Genomic DNA, 23,907 nt, shown 5'->3' on the forward strand with positions numbered 1-23,907 from the left:
AGGTGACAGGAGGACATGGGGACCCTGAGGGGACATGGGGACCCTGAGGGGACATTGAGGTGACAGGAGGACATGGGGATCCTGAGGGGACATGGGGTGACAGGGAGATCCCAGGGGGACATGGGGACCCAAGGGGACATTGGGGTGGCAGGAGGACCCCAGAGAGACCCCAGGGGGACATTCTGGGGACACAGGGATTACCAGAGCCCCCCAAGGGGACATGGGGCTGGCAGGAGCACCCCAAGGTGACGTGGTGACCCCAAGGGGTTGTGGGGACCCCAAAGGGACTTGGGGACCTTCTGGGGACAATGGAGATGGCAGGAGGACCCCAGAGGGACATTGGGTGGCATGGGGACCCCAGGGGGACATGGGGGTGGCAGGAGGACCCCAAGGGGACATGGGGATACCCAAAGCCCCCCAGGTGACATGGGGTGACATGGGGACCCCAGGGGGACATGGGGATACCTGAAGCCCCCTAGGGGAACATGGGGGTGACATGGCGACCCCAGGAGCACCCCAAGGGGATGTGGGGATCCCAAGGGGACATGGGGACCCCAGTGGGGACAGGGGGTGTCAGGAGCACCCCAAGGGGACATGGAGATGGTAGGAGGACCCCAAGGGGACATGTGGACCCCAGGGGACATGGGGGTGACATGGGGACCCTAGAGGGACACAGGGATAGCAGGAGCACCCCAAGGGGACATGGGAATCCCAAGGGGACATGGGGACCCCAGGGGGACATGGGGATACCTGGAGCCCCCTGGGGAACATTGGGGTGACATGGGGACCCCAGGGGGACATGGGGATACCCGGAGCCCCCTAGCGGAACATGGGGGTGACATGGGGACCCCAGGGGGGACAGGGGGTGTCAGGAGCACCCCAAGGGGACATGGAGATGGTAGGAGGACCCCAAGGGGACATGTGGACCCCAGGGGACATGGGGGTGACATGGGGACCCTAGAGGGACACAGGGATAGCAGGAGCACCCCAAGGGGACATGGGGATCCCAAGGGGACATGGGGATACCCGAAGCCCCCTAGCGGAACATGGGGGTGACATGGGGACCCCAGGGGGACATGGGGATACCCAGAGCCCCCTAGCGGAACATGGGGGTGACATGGGGACCCCAGGGGGACATGGGGATACCCGGAGCCCCCTAGCGGAACATGGGGGTGACATGGGGACCCCAGGGGTGACAGGTGGCATCAGGAGCACCCCAAGACGCCCCCCCCCCCCCCACGGCGTCCCCGTGTCCCCTCAGAAGCCCCTGATGTGACAATAAGCCTCCAGGCTGGCGAAGAGCACGTAGAGCAGCCAGAGCCCCAGGAACAGCGCGGCCGTCAGCACTTTGGGGGTGCGCGGGCCCCCCAGCTCGCCCCCGATGTGGGGCCGGCGGCGATAGAGCAGCACCGAGACCCCCACGAAGGCGAAGGCAGTGAAGAGGGTGACGGAGAAGGCCAAGGTCCCCGCGGGGACGCGGAACGCGCGGCCCTGCGCCGCCCAGTAAATGGCGGCCACCGACCAGGCCACCCCCAGCCCCAGGAACACGTTCACGGCGTTGGAGCCCGTCACGTTGCCGATGGAGGCGTCCGCGCACGCGTCCTGCAGCGCCGCCACCTTGCTGGCGAACGTGTCTGGGGGGACAGGGGACATGGGACATCGTGGGGACATCATGGGGACATGGGACATCATGGGGACATGGGACATCGTGGGGACATGGGGACATGGGGGGACGTGGGGACATCATGGGGACATGGGACATCGTGGGGACATGGGGACATGGGGGGACGTGGGGACATCATGGGGACATGGGACATCATGGGGAGATGGGACATCATGGGGAGATGGGACATCGTGGGGAGATGGGGACATGGGACATCATGGGGACATGGGACACCATGGGGACATGGGGTAGAAATGGGGACATGGGGACATCATGGGGAGATGGGACATCATGGGGACATCATGGGGAAATGGGACATCATGGGGACATGGGACATCATGGGTAGATGGGGACATGGGACATCATGGGGACATGGGGTAGAAATAGGGACATGGGGACATCATGGGGAGATGGGGTAGAAATAGGGACATGGGGACATGGGACATCATGGGGAGATGGGACATCATGGGGAGATGGGGACATGGGACATCATGGGGAGATGGGACACCATGGGGACATGGGGTAGAAATGGGGACATGGGGACATGGACGCGTCCACACACGCATCCTGCAGCGCCGCCACCTTGCTGGCGAACGTGTCTGGGGGGACAGGGGACATGGGGACATCAATGGGGACATGGGACATCATGGGGAGATGGGGTAGAAATAGGGACATGGGGACATGGGACATCATGGGGAGATGGGACATCATGGGGAGATGGGGACATGGGACATCATGGGGAGATGGGACACCATGGGGACATGGGGTAGAAATGGGGACATGGGGACATCATGGGGAGATGGGACATCATGGGGAGATGGGGACATGGGACATCATGGGGAGATGGGACATCATGGGGACATGGGGTAGAAATGGGGACATGGGGACATCATGGGGAGATGGGGACATGGGACATGGGGACATGGACGCGTCCACACACGCGTCCTGCAGCGCCGCCACCTTGCTGGCGAACGTGTCTGGGGGGACAGGGGACATGGGGACATCGTGGGGACATCATGGGGACATGGGACATCGTGGGGACATGGGGACATGGGGGGACGTGGGGACATCATGGGGACATGGGACATCATGGGGAGATGGGACATCATGGGGAGATGGGACATCGTGGGGAGATGGGGACATGGGACACCATGGGGACATGGGGTAGAAATGGGGACATGGGGACATCATGGGGAGATGGGACATCATGGGGACATCATGGGGAGATGGGACATCATGGGGAGATGGGGACATGGGACATCATGGGGACATGGGACACCATGGGGACATGGGGTAGAAATGGGGACATGGGGACATCATGGGGAGATGGGACATCATGGGGACATCATGGGGAGATGGGACATCATGGGGAGATGGGGACATGGGACATCATGGGGACATGGGACACCATGGGGACATGGGGTAGAAATGGGGACATGGGGACATCATGGGGAGATTGGACATCATGGGGACATCATGGGGAGATGGGACATCATGGGGAGATGAGGACATGGGACATCATGGGGACATGGGACACCATGGGGACATGGGGTAGAAATGGGGACATGGGGACATCATGGGGAGATGGGACATCATGGGGACATGGGGTAGAAATGGGGACATGGGGACATCATGGGGACATGGGACACCATGGGGACATGGGACATCATGGGGACATGGGGACATCATGGGGACATGGGACATCATGGGGACATGGGGACATCATGGGGAGATGGGACATCATGGGGACATGGGACATCATGGGGACATGGGACACCATGGGGACATGGGGTAGAAATGGGGACATGGGGACATCATGGGGAGATGGGGCATCATGGGGACATCATGGGGAGATGGGGACATGGGACATCATGGGGAGATGGGACATCATGGGGACATGGGGTAGAAATGGGGACATGGGGACATCATGGGGAGATGGGACATCATGGGGACATCATGGGGAGATGGGGAGATGGGACATCATGGGGACATGGGACACCATGGGGACATGGGGACATCATGGGGAGATGGGACATCATGGGGAGATGGGGACATGGGACATCATGGGGAGATGGGACACCATGGGGACATGGGGACATCATGGGGAGATGGGACATCATGGGGAGATGGGGACATGGGACATCACGGGGACATGGGGTAGAAATGGGGACATGGGGACATCATGGGGAGATGGGACATCATGGGGAGATGGGGACATGGGACATCATGGGGAGATGGGACATCATGGGGACATGGGGGGACATGGGGACATCATGGGGAGATGGGACATCATGGGGAGATGGGGACATGGGACATGGGGACATGGACGCGTCCACACACGCGTCCTGCAGCGCCGCCACCTTGCTGGCGAACGTGTCTGGGGGGACAGGGGACATGGGGACATCAATGGGGACATCATGGGGACATGGGACATCATGGGGAGATGGGGGAGAAATGGGGACATGGGGACATCATGGGGAGATGGGACATCATGGGGAGATGGGGACATGGGACATCATGAGGACATGGGACACCATGGGGACATCATGGGGACATTTGGGGATATGGGGATGTGGGGGGACATGGGGACATGGGACATCATGGGGACATCATGGGGACATCATGGGGACATGGGGTCACGTTGCCGATGGACGCGTCCGCGCATGGGGACACCATGGGGACATCATGGGGAGATGGGACGTGGGGATATGGGGACATCATGAGGACATGGGGACATGGGGTCACGTTCCAGCGGTGAGGAGGTGGCAGGTGGACCCCATCATTCTATGCCATGCCCCATTACTCTGTCCCCATGGCCCTCTCAACGTCCCCTGTCCCCATGTCCCTCTCAATGTCCCTCACCAGGAATGGACGTCCCCAGCGCCACGAAGACCACGGCGTTGACCGAGTCCTTGAGCCCCATGGTGCAGCCCAAGTGTCACCTTGTCCCCCATCACCCCATCCCACCATTCTGTCTCAATGTCCCCATGTCCCTCTCAATGTCCCTCACCAGGAATGGACGTCCCCAGTGCCACGAAGACCACGGCGTTGACCGAGTCCTTGAGCCCATGGTGCAGCCCAAGTGTCACCTTGTCCCCATCGCCCCATCCCACCATTCTATCTCAATGTCCCCATGTCCCATTCAATGTCCCCACGTCCCTCACCAGGAATGGACGTCCCCAGCGCCACGAAGACCACGGCGTTGACCGAGTCCTTGAGCCCCACGGTGCAGCCCAAGTGTCACCTTGACCCCACGTCCCTCCTCCCACTCTCCCACCATTCTATCCCATGTCCCATCACTCTGTCCCCATGTCCCTCTCAATGACCCCATGTCCCTCACCAGGAATGGACGTCCCCATCGCCACGAAGACCACGGCGTTGACCCAGTCCTTGAGCCCCACGGTGCAGCCCAAGTGTCACCTTTACCCCATCACTCCATCCCATCACCCTGTCCCCATGTCCCACTCAATGTCCCCATGTCCCTCACCAGGAATGGACGTCCCCATCGCCACGAAGACCACGGCGTTGACCAAGTCCTTGAGCCCCATGGCGCAGCCCAAGGGTCACCTTGTCCCCATCGCCCCATCCCATCACCCTGTCCCCATGTCCCTCTCAACGTCCCCTGTCCCCATGTCCCTCTCAATGTCCCTCACCAGGAATGGATGTCCCCAGCGCCACCAAGACCACGGCGTTGACCGAGTCCTTGAGCCCCATGGTTCAGCCCAAATGTCACCTTGTCCCCATCGCCCCATCCCACCATTCTATCTCAATGTCCCCATGTCCCATTCAATGTCCCCACGTCCCTCACCAGGAATGGACGTCCCCAGCGCCACCAAGACCACGGCGTTGACCGAGTCCTTGAGCCCACGGTGCAGCCCAAGTGTCACCTTGTCCCCATCACTCCATCCCATCACCCTGTCCCCATGTCCCACTCAATGTCCCCACGTCCCTCACCAGGAATGGACGTCCCCAGCGCCACGAAGACCACGGCGTTGACCGAGTCCTTGAGCCCCATGGCGCAGCCCAAGGGTCACCTTGTCCCCATCGCCCCATCCCATCACCCTGTCCCCATGTCCCTCTCAACGTCCCCTGTCCCCATGTCCCTCTCAATGTCCCTCACCAGGAATGGATGTCCCCAGCGCCACCAAGACCACGGCGTTGACCGAGTCCTTGAGCCCCATGGTTCAGCCCAAATGTCACCTTGTCCCCATCGCCCCATCCCACCATTCTATCTCAATGTCCCCATGTCCCATTCAATGTCCCCACGTCCCTCACCAGGAATGGACGTCCCCAGCGCCACGAAGACCACGGCGTTGACCGAGTCCTTGAGCCCCACGGTGCAGCCCAAGTGTCACCTTGTCCCCATCACTCCATCCCATCACCCTGTCCCCATGTCCCACTCAATGTCCCCACGTCCCTCACCAGGAACAGACGTCCCCAGCGCCACCAAGACCACGGCGTTGACCCAGTCCTTGAGCCCCACAGTGCAGCCCAAGTGTCACCTTTACCCCATCACTCCATCCCATCACCCTGTCCCCATGTCCCACTCAATGTCCCCATGTCCCTCACCAGGAATGGACGTCCCCAGCGCCACGAAGACCACGGCGTTGACCGAGTCCTTGAGCCCCATGGTGCAGCCCAAGTGTCACCTTGTCCCCCATCACCCCATCCCACCACTCTATCTCAATGTCCCCATGTCCCTCTCAATGTCCCTCACCAGGAATGGATGTCCCCAGTGCCACGAAGACCACGGCGTTGACCGAGTCCTTGAGCCCCATGGTTCAGCCCAAATGTCACCTTGTCCCCATCGCCCCATCCCACCATTCTATCTCAATGTCCCCATGTCCCTTTCAGTGTCCCTTGTCCCCATGTCCCTCTCAACGTCCCCTGTCCCCATGTCCCTCTCAATGTCCCCACGTCCCTCACCAGGAATGGACGTCCCCAGCGCCATGAAGACCACGGCATTGACCCAGTCCTTGAGCCCCACGGTGCAGCCCAAGTGTCACCTTGACCCCACGTCTCTCCTCCCACTCTCCCACCATTCTATCCCATGTCCCATCACCCTGTCCCCATGTCCCACTCAATGTCCCCACGTCCCTCACCAGGAATGCACGTCCCCAGCGCCACGAAGACCACGGCGTTGACCGAGTCCTTGAGCCCATGGTGCAGCCCAAGGGTCACCTTGTCCCCATCGCCCCATCCCATCACCCTGTCCCCATGTCCCTCTCAATGTCCCTCACCAGGAATGGATGTCCCCAGTGCCACCAAGACCATGACGTTGACCGAGTCCTTGAGCCCCACGGTGCAGACCAAGTGTCACCTTGTCCCCCATCGCCCCATCCCACCATTCTGTCCCATGTCCCTCTCAATGTCATAATGTCCTTCTCTATGTCCCGTGTCCCCATGTCCCTCTCAATGTCCCTCATCAGGAATGGACGTCCCCAGCGCCACGAAGACCATGGCGTTGACCGAGTCCTTGAGCCCATGGTGCAGCCCAAATGTCACCTTGTCCCCATCGCCCCATCCCACCATTCTATCTCAATGTCCCCATGTCCCTCTCAATGTCCCTCATCAGGAATGGACGTCCCCAGTGCCACGAAGACCACGGCGTTGACCGAGTCCTTGAGCCCCATGGTTCAGCCCAAATGTCACCTTGTCCCCATCGCCCCATCCCACCATTCTATCTCAATGTCCCCATGTCCCTTTCAGTGTCCCTTGTCCCCATGTCCCTCTCAACGTCCCCTGTCCCCATGTCCCTCTCAATGTCCCCACGTCCCTCACCAGGAATGGACGTCCCCAGCGCCATGAAGACCACGGCATTGACCCAGTCCTTGAGCCCCATGGTGCAGCCCAAGTGTCACCTTGACCCCACGTCTCTCCTCCCACTCTCCCACCATTCTATCCCATGTCCCATCACCCTGTCCCCATGTCCCACTCAATGTCCCCACGTCCCTCACCAGGAATGGACGTCCCCAGCGCCACGAAGACCACGGCGTTGACCGAGTCCTTGAGCCCCACGGTGCAGCCCAAGGGTCACCTGGTCCCCATCGCCCCATCCCATCACCCTGTCCCCATGTCCCTCTCAATGTCCCTCACCAGGAATGGACGTCCCCAGCGCCACGAAGACCACGGCGTTGACCGAGTCCTTGAGCCCCACGGTGCAGCCGAAGTGCGCGGCCAGGTCCCCGATGAGCGCGGTGAGCAGCGCGAGGAGGAGGATGGAGACGCCGAAGCAGGCCCAGCCGCTGCAGTAGGCGGTGGGCGGCACGCAGGCGAACAGAACCTTCCAGAACACCGTCAGGAAGTGCATCACGTAGTCGAAGCACGACGGCAACCGCTCCTCGCGCCCTTCCTCCTCCTCCTCCTCCTCGCCTGCGGGGACACGGCGTCACCCGCTTGGGGGGACGGGGGTGGCACTGTGGGGGTGGCCCCCAGGGTGCACAATGCAAGGGGGGTGGCCCCAGGGTGATGGCCCCAGGGTGGTGGCCCCAGGGTGGTGGCACCACGGTGGTGGTCCCAGGGTGATGTCGCCAGGGTGGTGGCCCCAGGGTGGTGGCACCACGGTGGTGGTCCCAGGGTGATGTCCCCAGGGTGGTGGCCCCAGGGTGGTGGCCCCATGGTGATGTCCCCAGGGTGGTAGCATCATGATACATGGGACTGGGATGGTGGCCCTAGGATGGTGGCCCCAGGGTGGTGGCCCCATGGTGATGTCCCCAGGGTGGTGGCATCGTGGTACATGGGACTGGGATGGTGACCCCAGGGTGGTGGCCCCAGGGTGGTGGCACCACGGTGGTGGCCCCAGGGTGATGTCGCCATGGTGGTGGCACCAGGGTACATGGGACTGGAATGGTGGCACCAAGGTGGTGGCCGCAGGGTGGTGTCACCACGGTGGTAGCCCCAGGGTGATGTCACCAGGATGGTGGCACCAGGGTGATGTCCCCAGTGTGGTGGCCCCATGGTGATGTCCCCAGGGTGGTGCCATCATAGTACATGGGACTGGGGTGGTGGCCCCACGATGGTGGCCCCAAGGTGGTGGCCCCAGGGTGGTGGCACCACGGTGGTGGCACCACAGTAACGTCCAGAGGGTGGTGGCACCAGGGTGATGTCCCCAGGGTGGTGGCATCATGGTACATGAGACTGGGATGGTGACCCTCAGGTGATGTCCCCAGGGTGGTGGTATCGTGGTACATGGGACTAGGATGGTGGCCCCAGGGTGGTGGCACCACGGTGGTGGCCCCAGGGTGGTGGCCCCATGGTGATGTCCCCAGGGTGATGGTACCAGGGTACATGGAACTGGGATGGTGGCACCAAGGTGGTGGCCCCATGGTGAAGGCACCAGGGTGGTGGCACCAGGGTGATGTCCCCAGGGTGGTGGCCCCATGGTGATGTCCCCAGGGTGGTGGCATCATGGTACATGGGACTGGGATGGTGACCCCAGGGTGGTGGCCCCATGGTGACGTCCCCAGGGTGGTAGCATCATGATACATGGGACTGGGATGATGGCCCTAGGATGGTGGTCCCAGGGTGGTGGCCCCATGGTGATGTCCCCAGGGTGGTGGCATCGTGGTACATGGGACTAGGATGGTGACCCCAGGGTGGTGGCCCCAGGGTGGTGGCACCACGGTGGTGGCCCCAGGGTGATGTCGCCATGGTGGTGGCACCAGGGTACATGGGACTGGGATGGTGGCACCAAGGTGGTGGCCGCAGGGTGGTGGCACCACGGTGGTGGCCCCATGGTGACGTCCCCAGGGTGCTGGCACCAAGGTACATGGGACTGGGATGGTGACCCCAGGGTGGTGGCCCCAGGGTGGTGGCACCACGGTGGTAGCCCCAGGGTGATGTCACCAGGATGGTGGCACCAGGGTGATGTCCTCAGTGTGGTGGCCCCATGGTGATGTCCCCAGGGTGGTGCCATCATAGTACATGGGACTGGGGTGGTGGCCCCACGATGGTGGCCCCAAGGTGGTGGCCCCAGGGTGGTGGCACCATGGTGGTGGCCTCACAGTGACGTCCCCAGGGTGGTGGCCCCATGGTGATGTCCCCAGGGTGGTGGCACCAGGGTGGTGGCCCCATGGTGATGTCCCCAGGGTGGTGGCATCATGGTACATGAGACTGGGATGGTGGCCCCAAGGTGATGTCCCCAGGGTGGTAGCATCGTGGTATATGGGACCAGGATGGTGGCCCCAGGGTGGTGGCACCATGGTGGTGGCCCCATGATGGTGTCCAGAGGGTGGTGGCACCAGGGTGATGTCCCCAAGGTGGTGGCCCCAGGGTGATGTCCCCAGGATGGTGGCACCAGGGCGCATGGGACTGGGATGGTGGCACCATGGTGGTGGTCCCATGGTTATGTCCAGAGGGTGGTGACACCAGGGTGATGTCCCCAGGGTGGTGGCCCCACAGTGACATCCAGAGGGTGGTGGCCCCAGGGTGATGTCCCCAGGGTGGTGGCCCCACAGTGACATCCAGAGGGTGGTGGTCCCAGGGTGATGTCCCCAGGGTGGTGGCCCCACAGTGACATCCAGAGGGTGGTGGCCCCAGGGTGATGTCCCCAGGGTGGTGGCCCCACAGTGACATCCAGAGGGTGGTGGCCCCAGGGTGATGTCCCCAGGGTGGTGGCCCCACAGTGACATCCAGAGGGTGGTGGTCCCAGGGTGATGTCCCCAGGGTGGTGGCCCCAGGACCCACAGCCACAAGGTTCCCTGTCCCCAGAACCACCTCCCCATGGCCGAGCATCCCCATAACCCCCTGTCCCCAAGGAGGGGACACTGGGGACAAGGTCCCACCTGCGCTGACCGTGATGGCCTCCAGGAACTGCTCGCGCCACGAGTGGGTCCCGATCACCGTGGCCAGGTTGGTTTTCTTGATCAGCTTGTCCACCGTGTTCTGCGGGGACACGGGGGGTGAGGCCGTGTCCCCCGCGTCCCCCGCGTCCCCCGTGTCCCCACGTCACCTTGAAGTCGTAGGACTCCTCGATGATGACCTCCAGCTTGCAGTTCTCGCCCAGCACGGGTTTGCCCATCTCGGCGATGCGGCGCGCCTCCTCCTCCTCGGCCGACAGCGCGCGGTCCCCGTCCCCTGGGGACACGTGGGGACATGGGGACACATGGGGACACATGGGGACATGGGATGGGGACATGGGATGGGGACGCGCCTCCTCCTCCTCGGCCGACAGCGCGCGGTCCCCGTCCCCTGGGGACACGTGGGGACATGGGGACACATGGGGACACGGGATGGGGACACGGGATGGGGACATGGGATGGGGACACAGGATGGGGACATGGGATGGGGACGCGCCTCCTCCTCCTCGGCCGACAGCGCGCGGTCCCCGTCCCCTGGGGACACGTGGGGACATGGGGACACATGGGGACACGTGGGGACATGGGATGGGGACACGGGATGGGGACATGGGGTGAAGTATGGAATGGGGACACGGGATGGGGACATGGGGTGAGGTATGGAATGGGGACATGGGATGGGGACACGGGATGGGGACACGGGATGGGGACACGGGATGGGGACGCGCCTCCTCCTCCTCGGCCGACAGCGCGCGGTCCCTGTCCCCTGGGGACACGTGGGGACATGGGGACACATGGGGACACGGGATGGGGACATGGGGTGAGGTATGGAATGGGGACACGGGATGGGGACATGGGGTGAGGTATGGAATGGGGACATGGGATGGGGACACGGGATGGGGACACATGGGGACACGGGATGGGGACACGGGATGGGGACACGGGGTGAAGTATGGAATGGGGACATGGGATGGGGACACGGGATGGGGACACATGGGGACATGGGATGGGGACACGGGATGGGGACACGGAATGGGGACACATGGGGACACATGGGGACATGGGATGGGGACACGGGATGGGGACACAGGATGGGGACATGACACAGGGTGGGGACATGAAGCGGGATGGGGACACGGGTGGGGCCAGCACGTGGTCCCCATCCCCTAAGGGGACACGGGGATGTGTGGGCACACATGGGGACATGGTGTGGGGTATAGGATGGGGACACGGGATGGGGACACGGGATGGGGACACATGGGGACATGGTGTGGGGACACAGTTTGGGGGGACAGTGAGTGGTGTGGAAATGTGGGGACACGGGGTGGGGACACAACCTGGGGACACGTGGGGGTGTCCTGGGGACAATGGGATGGGGGCGGAGGCTCCTACCTTGGTTGAGCAGCAGAGCTGTGGGGAGAGGGGGGGTCAGAAGGCGGCGGGTCCCACCCACCCAAGCCCCGCCCACCCAAGCCCCGCCCACCCAAGCCCCGCCCAGCCAAGCCCCGCCCACTCGAGCCCCGCCCACCCGAGATGCCGCGTTTGAGCCAGCGGGGGGGGCCCAGCTCGATGAAGAAATTGTCCCGTTTCTCGTACTCCTCGTCGTCCACGATGCGAACCTGGAGGGTCTTCCTGGGGACACGGGGGGACGCGGGGGGACACGGGGGGACCCCGGGTTAGTGACAGGGGCAGCGCGGGGGGAGGCACCGCACCCCGGGTCCCCACGTGTCCCCCATGTCCTCCTATGTCTTCTCATGTCCCCCCATGTCTTCCCATGTCCCCCCATGTCCTCCCATACCCGCCCATGTCCCCCCATGTCCCCATGTCCCCCCACGTCCCCATGTCCCCCCGTCTCACGCCGTCTCATCGTTGCGGAACTCCAGCTCCCCGTATCCCCCATGTCCCCATGTCCCCCCATGTCCCCATGTCCCCCCATATCCCCCATATCCCCCCATGTCCCCCTATCCCCCCATGTCCCCATGTCCCCCCATATCCCCCCTATCCCCCCATGTCCCCCCATGTCCCCATGTCCCCATATCCCCCATGTCCCCAATGTCCCCCCATGTCCCCCCATGTCCCCCATGTCCCCCCATGTCCCCATGTCCCCATATCCCCCATGTCCCCATATCCCCCCATGTCCCCATATCCCCCCATATCCCCCCTATCCCCCCATGTCCCCCAACATCCCCAACGTCCCCCCACGTCCCCCCATCTCACGCCGTCTCATCATTGCCAAACTCCAGCTCCCCATATCCCCCATGTCCCCATATCCCCCCATGTCCCCATGTCCCCATATCCCCCCATGTCCCCATATCCCCCCATGTCCCCATGTCCCCCCATATCCCCCATATCCCCCCATGTCCCCCTATCCCCCCATGTCCCCCAACATCCCCAATGTCCCCCCATGTCCCCCCATCTCACGCCGTCTCATCGTTGCTGAACTCCAGCTCCCCATATCCCCCATGTCCCCATGTCCCCCCATGTCCCCATATCCCCCATGTCCCCATGTCCCCCAACATCCCCAACGTCCCCCCACGTCCCCCCATCTCACGCCGTCTCATCATTGCCAAACTCCAGCTCCCCATATCCCCCATGTCCCCATGTCCCCCCATGTCCCCATATCCCCCATGTCCCCATATCCCCCCATGTCCCCATGTCCCCCCATATCCCCCATGTCCCCCCATGTTCCCATATCCCCCCATGTCCCCATATCCTCCATATCCCCCATATCCCCCATGTCCCCATGTCCCCCAACATCCCCAACGTCCCCCCACGTCCCCCCATCTCACGCCGTCTCATCATTGCCAAACTCCAGCTCCCCATATCCCCCATGTCCCCATGTCCCCCCATGTCCCCATATCCCCCATGTCCCCATGTCCCCCCATATCCCCCATATCCCCCCATGTCCCCCTATCCCCCCATGTCCTCATGTCCCCATATCCCCCAATGTCCCCATGTCCCCCCATATCCCCCATATCCCCCATGTCCCCATGTCCCCCAACATCCCCAACGTCCCCCCATCTCACGCCGTCTCATCATTGCCGAACTCCAGCTCCCCATATCCCCCATGTCCCCAATGTCCCCCCATGTCCCCATGTCCCCATGTCCCCATATCCCCCATGTCCCCATGTCCCCATATCCCCCCATGTCCCCATGTCCCCCCATATCCCCCATATCCCCCCATGTCCCCCTATCCCCCCATGTCCCCATGTCCCCATATCCCCCCATGTCCCCATGTCCCCCAACATCCCCAACGTCCCCCCACGTCCCCCCATCTCACGCCGTCTCATCATTGCTGAACTCCAGCTCCCCATATCCCCCATGTCCCCATATCCCCCCATGTCCCCATGTCCCCCCATATCCCCATATCCCCCCATGTCCCCATGTCCCCCCATATCCCCCATATCCCCCAATGTCCCCCTATCCCCCCATGTCCCCATGTCTCCCCATGTTCCCATATCCCCCCATATCCCCCATGTCCCCATATCCCCCCATATCCCCCATATCCCCCCATGTCCCCCAACATCCCCAACGTCCCCCCACGTCCCCCCATCTCACGCCGTCTCATCATTGCCAAACTCCAGCTCCCCATATCCCCCATGTCCCCATATCCCCCCATATCCCCCATATCCCCCCATGTCCCCATATCCCCCCATGTCCCCATGTCCCCCATGTCCCCATGTCCCCCCATATCCCCCATATCCCCCCATGTCCCCATATCCCCCCATGTCCCCATGTCCCCCATGTCCCCATGTCCCCCCATATCCCCCATATCCCCCCATGTCCCCCTATCCCCCCATGTCCCCCAACATCCCCAACGTCCCCCCACGTCCCCCCATCTCACGCCGTCTCATCATTGCCGAACTCCAGCTCCCCATATCCCCCATGTCCCCATATCCCCCCATGTCCCCATATCCCCCATGTCCCCATGTCCCCATATCCCCCCATGTCCCCATATCCCCCCATGTCCCCATATCCCCCCATTTCCCCATGTCCCCCCATGTCCCCATATCCCCCATGTCCCCATGTCCCCCCATATCCCCCATATCCCCCCATGTCCCCCAACCTCCCCAACATCCCCCCACGTCCCCCCATCTCACGCCGTCTCATCATTGCCGAACTCCAGCTCCCCATATCCCCCATGTCCCCATATCCCCCCATGTCCCCATATCCCCCCATGTCCCCATATCCCCCATGTCCCCATGTCCCCATATCCCCCCATGTCCCCATATCCCCCCATGTCCCCATGTCCCCCCATGTTCCCATATCCCCTATGTCCCCCTATCCCCCCATGTCCCCATATCCCCCCATGTCCCCATGTCCCCCCATATCCCCCATATCCCCCCATGTCCCCATGTCCCCCCATATCCCCCATATCCCCCCATGTTCCCCTATCCCCCCATGTCCCCATGTCCCCATATCCCCCATGTCCCCATGTCCCCCAACATCCCCAACGTCCCCCCACGTCCCCCCAGCTCACGCCGTCTCATCATTGCCAAACTCCAGCTCCCCATATCCCCCATGTCCCCATGTCCCCCCATGTCCCCATATCCCCCAATGTCCCCCTATCCCCCCATGTCCCCATGTCCCCCCATGTTCCCATATCCCCCATATCCCCCATGTCCCCATATCCCCCCATATCCCCCATATATCCCGATGTCCCCCAACATCCCCAACGTCCCCCCACATCCCCCCATCTCACGCCGTCTCATCATTGCCGAACTCCAGCTCCCCATATCCCCCATGTCCCCATATCCCCCCATGTCCCCATGTCCCCCCATATCCCCCATATCCCCCAATGTCCCCCTATCCCCCCATGTCCCCATGTCCCCCCATATCCCCCATATCCCCCCATGTCCCCCTATCCCCCCATGTCCCCATGTCCCCATATCCCCCCATGTCCCCATGTCCCCCAACATCCCCAACGTCCCCCCACGTCCCCCCATCTCACGCCGTCTCATCATTGCCAAACTCCAGCTCCCCATATCCCCCCATGTCCCCATGTCCCCCCATATCCCCCATATCCCCCAATGTCCCCCTATCCCCCCATGTCCCCATGTCCCCCCATGTTCCCATATCCCCCCATATCCCCCATGTCCCCATGTCCCCCCATATCCCCCATGTCCCCCCATGTCCCCCTATCCCCCAATGTCCCCCAATGTCCCCCCATGTCCCCCACGTCCCCCCAGCTCACGCCGTCTCATCATTGCCAAACTCCAGCTCCCCATATCCCCCATGTCCCCATGTCCCCATATCCCCCCATATCCCCATGTCCCCCCATATCCCCCATATCCCCCCATGTCCCCCTATCCCCCCATGTCCCCATATCCCCCATATCCCCCACGTCCCCACGTCCCCCAACCTCCCCAACATCCCCCCCGTCCCCCCGTCTCACGCCGTCTCGTCGTTGCGGAACTCGAGCTCCCCGCAGGCGTCCTCGTAGTGCACCCCCCCTCCGCGCGCGGTGCCCTCGCGGGTGCGGTAGGGCAGCATCACGGTGCCGCGGGCGCCCGAGCTGCGCAGCACCGTCACCTCCACCGTCCCCTGGCACTCGCTGACGTGGAGCAGCCTCTCGCGGAACGTGAAGATCCCGGCGTGGTCGTCATCCAGGATGGTGACGGTGGCCACGGCCGGCGCCACCAAACGCCCCTTGGGGCCGTCGGCGGGGTCGGGCTCGAACATCCCCTCGGCGTCTCCGACGCGGAGGTTGAGCAGCCGCACGAAGAAGTGCTCGTCCTCCTCGAAGATGTCGTCGTCGATGATCCCGATCGTCAGCTCCTTCTGCGTCTCCCCCGGCTTGAAGATCAACGTCCCCTCGCTGTACTCGTAGTCCGAACCCGCCTTGGCCGAGCCGTCCTCCGTCTTGTAGTCCACGTAGAAGGTGTGGTTGAGCTCGGCTCCGTGCCTGCACGCCACCGACAGCGTCACGGAGCCGCAGTTCTCCAGGCAGTGATACAAGCAGGGCTCGAAGAAGATTCGGCTACACGGCTCCTCCTCGGCGTCCGACGGCACCTCCAGCAACGCCGCCGCTCGCTTGGCCGCCTCGGCCACGTGTTTCTTGAGCACGTTGCCGGCGCCGGTCATGAGCCGCGTGGCTTGGATGCGGTAGAACGCGCGGCTCTTCTGTTGGTGCAGGAGCGCTTGGTAGTTGGCCAGGTCCACCAGTTGCTCCAGCTCCTTGTCCGGGTGCTTCTGCTTCAGCTCCTTGAGGATCTGGATCATCTCGCGCCGGCTCTCATCCAGCTCCTTCTCCTCGGCAACGGGCGACGGGGGGACGACGGAACCGCGGCGCTCGGGCAGCGCCACCGCCCCGCCGGCTCCGGCGCCCTTGGGGAGCTCGGCCTCGGTGCCGATGATGACGCCGCGGCGCGGGTCGGCGCGGTAGCGCTTGTAGACGTACTTGTAGAACAAGAGGCGCTTGTCGGCCGCCCAGGCGAACACCACGCACACCGGGAAGAACACGAGCGTGAGCAGCGCCTCCCACACCTGCACCACGCCGGGCGAGATCACCGCCAGGATCAGGTAGAGCCACACGTAGGCGAAGATGCTCCAGGACGCCGTGACGAAGAAGACGCGCAGGTGCTTGATCTTGCGGCTCTCGCCGCTGGGGATGACGTAGACGCACACGGCGATCACCACGAACATGTTGAAGGCGGCGCTGCCCACGATGGTGCCGGGACCCAACTCTCCGGCTTGGAAGTTGTGTCCGCACACCTCGATGACCGAGAGTAGGATTTCGGGAGCCGAGGAGCCCAGCGCCATCAACGTGAGGTTGGACACCGTCTCGTTCCAGATGCGCACCGTGCCCACGCTGGTCTCGCCGTTGGCCTTGGTGATGGTGATCTCCTTCTCCTTGGAGGTGATGACCTCGATGGACGCCATGAAGCGGTCGGCGATGATGGAGACCCCCAGGAACATGTACATCATGGCCACGAAGTAGACGACGGCGCGCGCCGCGGTGTCGCCGGGGGAGGGGTCGTCGGGTTGCCAGACGGGGAGGAGCACCCCGGGTTGGCAGCGCGTGGAGCCCTGGCAGGTGCCGTTGGCTTCGGCGGCGCCGGCGATGGAGCCGGGACGGGGCAGCAGCAGCGAGGCCGCCAGCGCCGCCCGCAGCGCCCGCATCCTGAGGTGGGGAGAGGGGGAGGGGAGGGAGGGAGGGGGGAAGGGAGGGAGGTGTTAGGGGGGTGGGGTGGAAATGGGGATGGGGGGGTGGGGGAGATGATGGGGGAGATGGGGGAGATGGGGGATGGGGGATGGGGGAGATGGGGGAGATGGGGGATGGGGGAGATGGGGGATGGGGGAGATGGGGGAGATGGAGGAGATGGGGGGATGGGGGATGGGGGATGGGGGAGATGGGGGATGGGGGAGATGGGGGAGATGGGGGATGGGGGAGATAGGGGATGGGGGAGATGGGGGAGATGGGGGATGGGGGATGGGGGAGATGGGGGGTGGGGGAGATGGGGGATGGGGTGGAAATGGGGCTGTGGGGATGGGGGAGATGGGGGAAATGGGGGAGATGGGGGATGGGGGAGATGGGGGATGGGGGATGGGGGAGATGGGGGATGGGGGAGATGGGGGAGATAGGGGATGGGGGAGATGGGGGAGATGTGGGGCTGAAGGGAGCTGTGGGGATGGGGGGAGATGGAGCTGTGGGGCTGGGGGAGATGGGGGAGATGGAGGAGATGGGGGAGATGGGGGAGATGTGGGGATGGGGGAGATGGGGGGATGGGGGAGATGAGGGAGATGTGGGGCTGGGATGTGGAGCTGTGGGGATGGGGGAGATGGGGGATGGGGGAGGTGGGGGAGATGGGGTTATGGGGATGGGGGAGATAGGGGATGGGGGAGATGGGGGAGATGTGGGGCTGAAGGGAGCTGTGGGGATGGGGGGAGATGGAGCTGTGGGGCTGGGGTGGAGCTGTGGGGATGGGGGAGATGTGGGGATGGGGGAGATGTGGGGCTGAAGGGAGCTGTGGGAATGGGGTGGAGCTGTGGGGATGGGGTGGAAATGGAGCTGTGGGGATGGGGAGATGTGGGGCTGGGATGTGGAGCTGTGGGCTGGGATATGGAGGCGTGGGGATGGGGTGGAGCTGTGGGGATGAGGTGGAGCTGTGGGGATGAGGGAGATGGGGGACATGTGGGGCTGGGGGGGAGATGTGGGGCTGGGGTGGAAATGGAGCTGTGGGGCTGGGATGGAGATGGAGCCGTGGGGCTGGGATGGAGATGGAGCCATGGGGCTGGGATGGAAATGGAGCTGTGGGGCTGGGATGGAGATGGAGCCGTGGGGCTGGGATGGAGATGGAGCTGTGGGGCTGGGATGGAAATGGAGCCATGGGGCTGGGATGGAAATGGAGCCGTGGGGCTGGGATGGAGATGGAGCCGTGGGGCTGGGATGGAGATGGAGCTGTGGGGCTGGGGTGGAGATGGAGCTGTGGGGCTGGGGTGGAGCTGTGGGGCTGGGGTGGAGATGGAGCTGTGGGGCTGGGGTGGAGCTGTGGGGCTGGGATGGAGATGGAGCCGTGGGGCTGGGATGCAGCTGTGGGGCCAGGATGGAGCTGTGGGGCTGGGATGGAGCCCATGGAGCTGAAATGTAGCTGTGGGGCCAGAATGCAGCCGTGGGGCCGGGATGGAGCTGAGGGGCTGGGATGGAGCTGTGGGGCTGGGCGGGAAATGGAGCTGTGGGGCTGGGCGGGAAATGGAGCTGTGGGGCTGGGATGGAGATGGAGCTGTGGGGCTGGGCTAGATCTGTGGGGCTGGGATGGGGCTGGGATGGAGCTGGGATGGAGCTGTGGGGCCAGGATGGAGATGGAGCCATGGGGCTGGGATGGAGCTGTGGGGCTGGGATAGATCTATGGGGCCCGGACGGAGCTGTGGGCTGGGATATGGAGCCCATGGAGCTGGGATAGAGCTGTGGGGCTGGGATATGGAGCTCTGGGGCTGGGATGGAGCTGTGAGGCTGGAATGGAGCCCATGGAGCTGGGATGGAGCTGTGGGGCTGGGATGGAGCTCATGGAGCTGGGATGTGGAGCTGTGGGGCTGGGATGGAGCTACAGGGCTGGGATGGAGCCCATGGAGCTGGGATGTGGAGCTGTGGGGCTGGGATGCAGCTGTGGGTCCGGGATGCAGCTGTGGGTCCGGGATGCAGCCATGGGGCTGGAATAGATCGGTGGGGCTGGAATGGAGCCCATGGAGCTGGGGTGGAGCTGTGGGGCTGGGATGCAGCCATGGGGTTGGGATGCAGCCATGGGGTTGGGATGCAGCTATGGGGCTGGGATGAAGCCATGGGGCCGGGATGGAGCTGTGGGGCTGGAATGGAGCCCATGGAGCTGGGATGGAGCTGTGGGGCTGGGATGCAGCTGTGGGGCTGGGATGGAGCCATGGGGCGGGGACGGAGCTGTGGGGCTGGAATGGAGCTGTGGGGCTGGGATGCAGCTATGGGGCTGGGATGGAACCCACGGAGCTGGGATGGAGCTGTGGGGCTGGGATGCAGCTATGGGGCTGGGATGGAGCTGTGGGGCCGGGATGAAGCCATGGGGCCGGGATGGAGCTGTGGGTCTGGGATGGAGTCCATGGAGCTGGGATGGCGCTGTGGGGCTGGGATGGAGCTGTGGGGCTGGGATGGAGCCCATGGAGCTGGGATGGAGCTGTGGGGCTGGGATGGAGCTGTGGGGCTGGAATGGAGTCCATGGAGCTGGGATGGAGCTGTGGGGCTGGGATGGAGCTGTGGGGCCGGGATGGAGCTGTGGGGCTGGGATGCAGCTGTGGGGCTGGGATGGAGCTGTGGGGCTGGGATGGAGCCCATGGAGCTGGGATGGAGCTGTGGGGCTGGGATGGAGTCCATGGAGCTGGGATGGAGCTGTGGGGCTGGGATGGAGCTGTGGGGCGGGGACGGAGCTGTGGGGCTGGAATGGAGCTGTGGGGCCGGGATGGAGCTGTGGGGCTGGGATGCAGCTGTGGGGCCGGGATGGAGCTGTGGGGCTGGGATGGAGCCCATGGAGCTGGGATGGAGGTGTGGGGCTGGGATGGAGCTGTGGGGCCGGGATGAAGCCATGGGGCCGGGATGGAGCTGTGGGGCTGGGATGCAGCTGTGGGGCTGGGGTGGAGCTGTGGGGCGGGGACGGAGCTGTGGGGCTGGAATGGAGCTGTGGGGCTGGGATGGAACCCACGGAGCTGGGGTGGAGCTGTGGGGCTGAGATGGAGCTGTGGGGCTGGAATGGAACCCATGGAGCTGCGATGGAGCTGTGGGGCTGGAATGGAGTCCATGGAGCTGGGATGGAGCTGTGGGGCCGGGCTGCACCCGTGGGGCTGAACCATCCGCCCCATAGCAGAACCACCCACGGCCGTGGGGGGGTGGCGTTTATTGGAGGGGGGGTCCATGCTATGGGGCGCGTGGGCGCTTCCCAGCTCCTCCCTGGCAACCGCGTGGTTGCCATGGCAACGGAGGATGGAGCGGCTAAAAAAGGGAGATGGGGGGGCGGGGGGGGGACGGGGACACCCCCAAACCAGCCCGGGGGGGGGCGGGGGGGGGCACTGCACCCCCCATAACCAACCCCATAGCGCTGCCCCATAACCAACCCCATAACCAACCCCATAACCAACCCCATAGCGCCAGCCCCTGTTGCACCCAGGAGGCGTTGGGATGAAGGGGGGGGGGGGGGTCGGCAAACCACCCCCCCCCCCCCACTCTAATTAATTAATTGGAGCCTCATTAGCGGCGTCTGGGCGAAGCTTTAATTAAAGCGTCCTGCGGGTTCATTTGGTGGCAAAACAGCCAAAACCGCCACTTTTGGGGGTGGTTTTGTGTCCCCCCCCCCCCCCCAAAAAAAACGACCCTGGGGGGGTCGGTCCGGGGTCCCCATCCCATCCCCTTCACCAATCCCGAGGGATTTTCACCCAAAATCGAGCCCCCCCATCCCCACTTTATTTAATGGGGGGACCCCCCCTATACACATAAACCACCCCCCCCCCCCGCGGCAAATTTGGGGTGAAAAATGATGGTTTTGGGGTTGGGGGGGGAGGGAAGGAGTAGGGGGGGTTTGGGCTGAAAAAGGCGCTAATTGGGCAAATTAGGGTGAAGAGTTCGAGATGGAGTTGGGGGACCCCCCCCCCCCCCCCGAAAATCATGGGGATCCCCCCAAAAATATCCCGGGACACCCCCACAAAATCATGGGGACCCCCCCCAAGATCATGGGGATCCCGCCCAAATAATCATGGGGACCCCCCTAAAATCATGGGGACCCCCCCCCAAGATCATGGGGACCCCCCAAAAATCATGGGAATGCCCCCAAAATCATGGGGATCCCCCCCAAAAATCATGGGGATCCCCCCCAAGATCATGGGGACCCCCCAAAAATCATGGGGATCCCCCCCAAATAATCATGGGGACCCCCCAAAAAATGATGGGGACCCCCCCAAAATCATGGGAATGCCCCCAAAATCATGGGGATCCCACCCAAAATCATGGGGACCCCCCAAAAATGATGGGGACCCCCCCAAGATCATGGGAATGCCCCCAAAATCATGGGGATCCCCCCCAAATAATCATGGGGACCCCCCCAAAAATGATGGGGACCCCCCCCAAAATCACGGGGACCCCCCCAGAAATCATGGAGACCCCCCCAAAAATGATGGGGATCCCCCCAAAGTCACGGGGACCCCCCCAAAAATCATGGGATCCCCCCCCTCAAAATCATGGGAAAGCCCCCAAAATCATGGGAATGCCCCCAAAATCATAGGGGACCCCCCCCAAAATCTGGGACCCCCCCCAAAATCTGTGACCCCCCCCCCCGCGATTCCAGAACCAATCGCATCCCCCCTTTATTTTAACCCCCCCAAACCCCCCATTTTTGGTACAATCCACGGAAAAGCCCCCAAATCGGCGGTTTTTGCCCCATTTGGAGGGGTCCGGGGCGGGGGGGGAAGGACCCAAAATCCCCCGGATTTGCCCCAAATCCGCGTTCCCCGGGATTCGTGTTTGGAAAAGGGGGGGGGGGTCCGTTCTATTTTCGGGATGGGGGGGGGGGGAAAGAACCAAAATCGCGTTTTTTAGCAATAAAAAAGGCGCCTTTGCGTTTTAAACGGGGGGGGGGGGGGTAAAAATGGGCGATTTGGGGCAAATCCGCCCAGATTTGGGGAAAATTTGGGGTAAATCGTGGGAATTTGGGACAAATCTCCACTTCCCCCCCCCCCCACCTGTTTGCATGGGGGGGGTGAACGAGGATTAAAGAGCCGAACCCCCCCCCCCTCGCCCTGCGATGCGCGGCCCCGAAATTGGCGTTTTTCACCCCAAAATGATGGGGATGAGCAAGGGGGGGTTGGGGGGTTTGGGGGTTCCCGCCGCCCCCCCCCCCCCATGGGTGGAATCCTCAGGTGGGGGGGGGGGGGGAAGCCCGGGGTTTGGGGTTCAATGGGGGGGTTGGGGGGGTTTGGGGGTGCAATGGGGGGGTAATGGGGGGGTATTTTGGGGACCCCCCCCCCCCCCCCGGTCCTACCTGGGCTGCGGCTCCGCTCGTGCCCCCCCCGCTCCGCTCAGCGCTCCATGGCCATGGGAGGGGGGGGGGAAGGGGGGGCGGGGGGCGGAGCCACGGGGGCGGGAGGGGGCGGGGACAGGGTGATGGACACGCCCCCTTCCCCACCCACTCGCCCCTCCCCACCCATTTCCCGGGACCCCCTGACCCCCCCAATACAGCCGGGATCACCCGATTCCCCCCCCCCCGGGACCCTCTGCACCCCCCCCAACCCCTCCCGTGACCCACAAGACCCCCCCGGACCCCCCTGGTCCCCCCAATAACCCCAGGACCCCCCCCAGCACCTCCCCGGAACCCCCCAATAATCCCAGGACCCCACCCCCATGATCCCCTGACCCCCTCCAATAATCCCAGGAACCCCCATGACCCCCCCAATAATCCCAGAACCCCCCCATGACCCCCTGACCCCCCCAATAACCCAGGACCCCCCCACCATGACCCCCTGATCCCCCCAATAACCCCAGGATCCCCCCCCATGACCCCCTGACTCCCCCCATGAGCCCCTGACCCCCCCCAATAACCCCAGGAACCCCCCCACCATGACCCTCTGACCCCCCCCCCAATAACCCAGGACCCCCCCATGACCCCCTGATCCCCCCCATGTGTCCCTGACCCCCCCAATAACCCCAGGACCCCCCCCATGACCCCCTGACCCCCCCCAATAACCCCAGGACCCCCCACATGACCCCTTGACCCCCCCCAATAACCCCAGAACCACCCCCCCCGACCCCCTGACCCCCCCAATAATACCAGAACCCCCCCCCCCCATGACCCCCTGACCCCCCCCAATAACCCCAGGACCCCCCCATGACCCCTCCCAATAATCCCAGGACCCCCCCATGACCCCTCCCAATAACCCCAAGACCCCCCCCATGACCCCTTGACCCTCCCCAATAACCCCAGGACCCCCCCCCATGACCCCATG

General features: G+C 63.7%; 1 protein-coding gene across 4 annotated transcripts; it reads right to left on the reverse strand.

The window, feature by feature from the left end:
• Positions 1–1,230: 1,230 nt before the first annotated feature.
• SLC8A2 (solute carrier family 8 member A2) lies at positions 1,231–23,006 on the reverse strand. Of its 4 annotated transcripts, none has more exons than XM_071800801.1 (8): positions 22,947–23,006; positions 15,854–17,581; positions 11,987–12,090; positions 11,851–11,868; positions 10,614–10,738; positions 10,447–10,546; positions 7,760–8,035; positions 1,231–1,634 (listed from the first exon to the last, which is right to left on the reverse strand). In XM_071800801.1, exons 2-8 carry the CDS (start codon positions 17,578–17,580, stop codon positions 1,258–1,260), a joined length of 2,727 nt encoding a protein of 908 aa, XP_071656902.1. In that variant the 5' UTR covers position 17,581; positions 22,947–23,006; the 3' UTR covers positions 1,231–1,257. The 4 variants fall into 4 exon arrangements, with proteins under 4 accessions (XP_071656902.1, XP_071656905.1, XP_071656903.1 ...); XM_071800802.1 differs by having other exon boundaries at positions 1,557–1,634; positions 15,991–17,581; XM_071800803.1 differs by lacking the exon at positions 1,231–1,634 and adding an exon at positions 4,002–4,040 and having other exon boundaries at positions 15,991–17,581.
• Positions 23,007–23,907: the final 901 nt, after the last annotated feature.

This window comes from Patagioenas fasciata, chromosome 33 (genome assembly GCF_037038585.1).
Source record: "Patagioenas fasciata isolate bPatFas1 chromosome 33, bPatFas1.hap1, whole genome shotgun sequence".
Lineage (NCBI taxonomy): Eukaryota > Metazoa > Chordata > Aves > Columbiformes > Columbidae > Patagioenas > Patagioenas fasciata.